The sequence below is a fragment of the Macadamia integrifolia genome, chromosome 7, assembly GCF_013358625.1.
Source record: "Macadamia integrifolia cultivar HAES 741 chromosome 7, SCU_Mint_v3, whole genome shotgun sequence".
NCBI lineage: Eukaryota > Viridiplantae > Streptophyta > Magnoliopsida > Proteales > Proteaceae > Macadamia > Macadamia integrifolia.
The window spans coordinates 30,471,799-30,478,298 of NC_056563.1; the positions used below are offsets into that span (position 1 = coordinate 30,471,799).

At 43.1% G+C, this 6,500-nt stretch overlaps 1 protein-coding gene across 8 annotated transcripts; it reads left to right on the forward strand.

The window, feature by feature from the left end:
• Positions 1-5,700, forward strand: LOC122084089 (DEAD-box ATP-dependent RNA helicase 42-like). 8 transcript variants are annotated; one of them, XR_006141828.1, is made up of 5 exons: positions 1-160; positions 313-4,009; positions 4,526-4,607; positions 4,891-4,924; positions 5,073-5,700. XR_006141828.1 is itself a non-coding variant. In XM_042652136.1 (3 exons), the coding sequence occupies exon 2, from the start codon at positions 450-452 to the stop codon at positions 3,981-3,983; it is 3,534 nt and encodes a 1,177-aa protein (XP_042508070.1). In that variant the 5' UTR covers positions 1-160; positions 313-449; the 3' UTR covers positions 3,984-4,009; positions 4,891-5,700. The 8 variants fall into 8 exon arrangements, 1 of the variants encoding a protein (XP_042508070.1); XR_006141826.1 differs by having other exon boundaries at positions 313-4,607; XR_006141824.1 differs by having other exon boundaries at positions 4,230-4,607; positions 4,891-5,700.
• Positions 5,701-6,500: the final 800 nt, after the last annotated feature.

Sequence of the window (6,500 nt, forward strand, 5' to 3'; positions counted from 1 at the left end):
AGGCATAGAACGTAGCCCCCAGCAAGCGAGTTCCGCTAAACACAACTCCGTGGGAGACGCCTGGAGTTGGCTGCGAAGCTTCGGGGACGGAAGGAGGGAAGAAGAGGAACTGTCTCGGAGAATCTCATCTTTTTATCTCTGCGGCGATTTTGTCTTCGTGGTAACGTAATTAGGGTTTTTTTGTTTCTTTCTTTCTTCCAATTTTAAAATCTCTAAAGTTCTGCGAAGATTCCTTTTTGTTTGAACTAGATTTTGTCTTCTGTATTGATGTTATTGATGGCAATCATTCTGGGTTTGTATGAAAACTGACAGGGATTGAAGTGAACTCGCATTCTCTTCTGGAGTTTTGCAATTCAAAAACAATTCTGAAATTGCGGGAATTCAGATTTCTAGGGTTTTGTTGCTTTACAGGGAGATCCTATAGTTTTTGTTGAGTTAATTTTAGTGGGATGGATGAAGTGAAACACAAATCCAGGAGAGAAGATTCTGACCGGAAGGAGGATTCCAAGAGGAGCCATCGGGACCGTGACCGAGATCGTGAGGACAAGGAAAGGAATGAAGACAGGTACAAAGATAAGGAGAAGGTAAGGGATCGTGATTCCGAGAAGAAGGACAGAGAAAGTCGGCGCTCGGAGAGGGAGAGGAGTGTCGATGACAGGTATAGGGAGAAGCACAGGGACAAGTACAGGGAGAGGGAGAAGGATAGAGGGCGGAATCGAGATGAGGAAAGAGAGAGGACAAAAGAGAAGGTGAAAGACAGAGAGAGGGAGAAAAAAGATAGGGAGACCAGAGAACGCGAGAGGGAACGGGAGAAAGAAAGGGAAGACAGAGACAGGGAGCGGGAGAGGGAGGACAGAGAGAAGGAGCGCGAGAAAGAGAAAGAGAGAGACAGAGAGAGGGAACGGGCAAGAGAGAAGGAGAGAGAAAGGGAAAGGGAAAGGGAAAGGGAAGAAAGAGAGCGGGAGAGGGAGGAGAGGGAAAGGGAAAGGGAAAGGGAAAGGGAAAGAGAAAGGGAGAGGACTAGGGAGAGGGAAAAGCGTCGGGAACTGGATAGAGATGAGGACAGAGATGGTGATGATAGCAGGGAACATGAAAGAAAGCGGTCTCGGAGGGACGATGATTATAGGGAGAGAGAACGAGAAAGGAGCAGCAGATCAGATAGGCATAGGGATGACAGTGATGATAACCGAAGGAAAAGGAGTGAGGATGATTCTGAGAACAAAGAGAAGAGAACCCGGGAAGAAGATTTAGAGGAAGAACAGAGGAAACTTGATGAGGAAATGGATAAGAGGAGGAGGAGGGTTCAGGAATGGCAGGAATTGAGAAGGAAAAAGGAGGAATCTGAGAGAGAAAAGCTGGGAGATACAAACGCTGATGAACCGAAATCTGGTAAGAACTGGACCCTAGAAGGTGAGTCTGATGACGAAGATGCTGTTCCTACTTTGAAATCAGAGAAGGATACGGACATGGACGAAGATGGTAAGCCAGCTGGTGAAGGTGGAGATGCTATGGTGGTTGATTCGGAAAATGGAACTGCTGTAGCTGGTACTCAAAATGGAGGTGAAGGAGCCAATGGGGAGGAGGAAATTGACCCATTGGATGCTTTCATGAATTCAATGGTATTACCTGAGGTCAAGAAGCTGAATGGCTCTGAAAGTTCCTCTAAAGCGGATGATAAAAAGTCTGATCCCAAAAAGGATCAGAAAGATGGGCAAAGTAATGGGGTTCAATCCAAAAAGGGTACAAATAAAGCTATGGGAAGAATTATGCCTGGTGAGGACTCTGATTCTGACTACAGTGATGTTGAGACCGACGAAGGTCAACTTGAAGATGAAGATGACGATGAGTTCATGAAAAGGGTGAAGAAGACTAAGGTTGAAAAATTATCTATAGTCGACCACTCTAAGATCCAGTATCCCCCCTTCAGGAAAAATTTCTATATTGAAGTGAAGGAGATTTCAAAGATGACAGCTGAGGAGGTTGCTGATTACAGGAAACAACTTGAGTTGAAGATTCATGGGAAAGATGTGCCAAAGCCTATTAGGACATGGAACCAAACTGGATTGACGAGTAAAATGCTGGATACTATAAAGAAACTAAACTATGATAAGCCGATGCCCATCCAAGCTCAGGCACTGCCAACAATTATGAGTGGTCGAGACTGCATAGGTGTTGCAAAAACTGGTTCTGGTAAGACCCTGGGTTTTGTTTTACCAATGTTGAGGCATATCAAGGATCAGCCACCTGTTGTTCCTGGAGACGGGCCTATTGGGCTTATCATGGCTCCTACTAGAGAGCTTGTCCAGCAGATCCACAGTGATATCAAGAAGTTTTCAAAGGTGCTTGGTGTTAATTGTGTCCCTGTATATGGTGGCTCTGGGGTTGCTCAGCAGATAAGTGAGTTAAAGCGGGGTGCTGAGATTGTTGTTTGTACTCCAGGTAGGATGATAGATATACTTTGTACCAGTAGTGGAAAGATTACTAATCTCCGAAGGGTTACATATCTAGTTTTAGATGAAGCAGATAGAATGTTTGACATGGGTTTTGAACCTCAGATTACTCGGATTGTACAAAATATCCGACCAGACCGACAGACTGTACTTTTTTCTGCTACTTTTCCTCGTCAAGTTGAGATACTGGCCCGCAGAGTATTAAATAAGCCTGTTGAAATTCAGGTTGGGGGAAGGAGTGTTGTGAACAAGGATATTACACAGTTGGTGGAGATGAGACCAGAGAGTGATAGGTTCCTAAGACTGTTAGAACTATTGGGAGAATGGTATGAGAAGGGGAAGATATTAATATTTGTCCAGTCACAAGAAAAATGCGATTCTTTATTCAGGGACATGCTAAAGCATGGTTACCCTTGCCTTTCGCTTCATGGGGCAAAAGATCAGACTGATCGCGAGTCAACCATTTCTGACTTCAAGAGCAATGTCTGCAGTATTTTGATTGCAACTAGTATCGCTGCTAGGGGCTTGGATGTGAAGGAGCTTGAACTGGTAATCAATTTTGATGTCCCGAACCACTATGAAGACTATGTTCATCGTGTGGGTAGGACGGGGCGAGCTGGCCGGAAAGGCTGTGCTATTACCTTTATCTCTGAAGAGGATGCAAGATATTCTCCGGATCTTGTAAAAGCTTTGGAACTCTCGGAGCAGGCTGTTCCTGCTGATCTGAAGGCTCTTGCTGATGGGTTCATGGCGAAAGTGAATCAGGGAATTGAGCAGGCTCATGGAACTGGTTATGGTGGAAGTGGTTTTAAGTTCAACGAAGAGGAAGATGAAGTGAGGAAAGCTGCTAAGAAAGCACAGGCAAGAGAATATGGTTTTGAGGAAGACAAGTCAGATTCAGACTCTGATGATGATGGGATTCGGAAGGCCGGAGGGGATATCTCTCAGCAAGCACAAGCTGCACTTGCTGCCATAAGTGCAGCATCCAGGGTAACTGTAGCTTCAATGGCGACCCCAGTCTCAGCAGCCCCGTTGTTGCCAAATGGAGGATTACCTGTATCTCTCCCTGGTGTCCTTGGTTTGGGTATACCAGGCACGGCTGCAGCAGTACCTGGGGTGGCTCTGCCCATTGGGCCAGGTGATGGAGCAGCTCGAGCTGCGGCAATAGCAGCTGCGATGAATCTGCAGCATAATCTTGCAAAAATCCAGGCCGATGCACTGCCTGAACACTATGAAGCAGAGTTGGAGATCAATGATTTCCCTCAGAATGCTCGTTGGAAGGTGACCCACAAGGAAACTTTGGTGCCAATCTCAGAATGGACTGGAGCTGCTATAACTACCAGGGGGCAATATTATCCACCAGGTAAGATTGCAGGACCCGGGGAGCGGAAGCTTTATTTGTTCATTGAAGGTCCGACTGAACAGTCTGTAAAGAGGGCAAAAGCAGAAGTGAAGCGTGTTCTGGAGGACATTACGAATCAGTCACTGTCACTGCCTGGTACTGCACAGCCGGGCAGGTACTCTGTACTGTGACAACCTGGTTTTGGCTATATGAATAGGTAGATATTATATTGCCTTTGGATCTGTTCATTCTGGCATCTGTTTCATCGATTTGTTTTTCATTTTACCATTATACTTTTGTCGGAAAAAGGTTTGTTATAGATACCTCATGTTTTGTAAGGGTTTTGGGTTCAACTTCAAGAATGCTTTACTCAATGGCATATGCCTAGAACTTCCATTTTATTCTGCAATCTCATGAACATTTATTTTTCTCTACAGTAACCTTTCATATAGGACGTGTGCGAGTGTGCGGGGGGGGTTGTAATCAGGAATTCCCCTTTGTTCTTTGACATTTTCACACAAGCTTTGACTAGTGAAATTATAGAATACATCAGTCAGTATGATGGTTGGGTAAATTACAGAAGTGATTGCCTTTGACCTACAAAATGAGTTTTGTTTGCCCTTTCTTCTCTTTTATGTTATTTGGTTAAATTTAATGGTTTTCTTTGGATTTGGACAAGGCTTCCATCCTTTGATTTTATTTCAATTATCATTTTCTTTGGCATGAGGGGAAGATCTGGGCCTCTGCTTGTGTGTGCCAAGTACGTCTCAGCGCCTTGCTCACTCTTGGAAGCTTTTGATGGGATGGCGTTCACGGTGGGACCATGTTCTTTTGTCCCTATTTTTTCATTCGAAGACATAGTTCAGAATTTCTGTTATATTTTTCTGTTTTTCCCTTGGTGTGTTTGGTTGGCAAGAAATGGATAGAAAAGAAAAGAATAACGTAATGAGACAAAATTAATGATGAAACCAATGATGAGTCTCTCTCTCTCTCTCTCTCTCTCTCTCTCTCTCTCTTTTACTTTTCTTGCCAACTGAACACACCCTGGTCATTGTCTCTGTTTCTTACTGTGCTATTTCTTTTTTTTTGTGTTTGTAGGTCTGATCCCAGAAGCCCATTGCATACTTCAATGGTACATGTATCAGTTCTACGAGGCATTCCCTTCATCCCTATTTTGATTTTCTCGCTCCCTATTTGACCCTGTAAACTTATGCCTCATTGCCTGATGTTGTACTTCCTAATATGAAGATTCGTGTAATGCATAACACCCTATGGCTCAGTGCGGTAATCCATGCTTTGCTGCTTTGACATTGGTGATGGTAAGGAAAGAGCACATTCTCCACATGCCTTGTACCTCTGTGATTGGTGCGGCCAATGCATGTATTCATGCTGGACAGTTGATCTGGACTCATTACCTTCGGTCTCACATTCTCGGATTGTGCACTAGAATTGCTGGTTTCCTGACATAATTGGATTTACCGGTGGATCCGAACTGTGCTGTCTATGTGACTACTTTATAGAGTTTCTGTTGGTCAGTGGGTGCTAGTTGAGGCATGGTCTATGGTATCATGCGGTATTGGGAGTTTAAGAATCATTGAGCATAGTTCTGTTTTCATATTCTTTAGGATCGTCATTTACCTGGAGAACACTTACATTATTACCAATGAAGTACATGGCTGTGGATATGAAAACTTGGATACTGGAATCTTTTCCCCTCTGTTTTGCTCCATAATTACTTTCTGCTTTCCTGCAGCTGGTTCAAGTTGTATTTCTTTTTGCTGAATAACTAACCTCATTTTGTTGGATGGTTGTACCTGCAATTAACTTTGTTCTTGCAGTATTAAGCAACGACTTATTTATGATCTTCAATGTTAATATCATGCTGCAATTTACGTTGTCCTTTTTTAATTTTGACCCTATCTGTGGAAAAGACTTGTTTTTAATCGTCTATGCTCTTAGAGACTGCCTGTGGGCGACACAGCTACATGGACTTTGGGAAGGCAACTTCACAGCTGACGGCCAGTCATCTATTCTGTTAGAAAAGCCATGGTCATCTATTCCTACTGATGCAAGCATATTGGGGAGTATGTATATGTCTGAATTTGGATTTGAAATGTGATGTGGCTAATTCAAACAACTTATTAAATATTTCACAGTTGGTATTGTCGCATCTCGGATACATGTTCATGGCATTACTAACAAGTATTGATTTTTTTTTTTCCCTATTAGAGTTGTATCTTGATTGCTATTTGACCTGAGGATGACTATATATGTTCTTTCTTACACCAGACTTCATTTGTGGACTCTTTAAAGACCCAACTCGGACTCTTTAAAGACCCAACTCCCCATCTTTTATGGTTTGAAACCTAATTGCTTGGGGACTTATGGATTTGCAATTTAGACACAAGCTTGGAGAGGATGTTCATCTTGTTTATGAGGGAGAACCCAACATCTATATTCTTTGTGCGGGGGTTTGGGTTTGGGTTTGGGTTTGGGTTTAGGGTTTGAAGTTTTAATTAGTGAGTATTCTCATTTTTGCAGATCAATACCTCTGTCATGAAATTGTTGGACTCGATTGGTTTGCTTCCATTGTGGTTGTCTTTCGAGTGATTACTCCATGAAATCAGTAGACTTGATGCGCTTATAATCCTGAGTTCTTTGAACTATTTTTCCTGTTTTCCATAGTGTACAAGATAAAATTGTCGAAA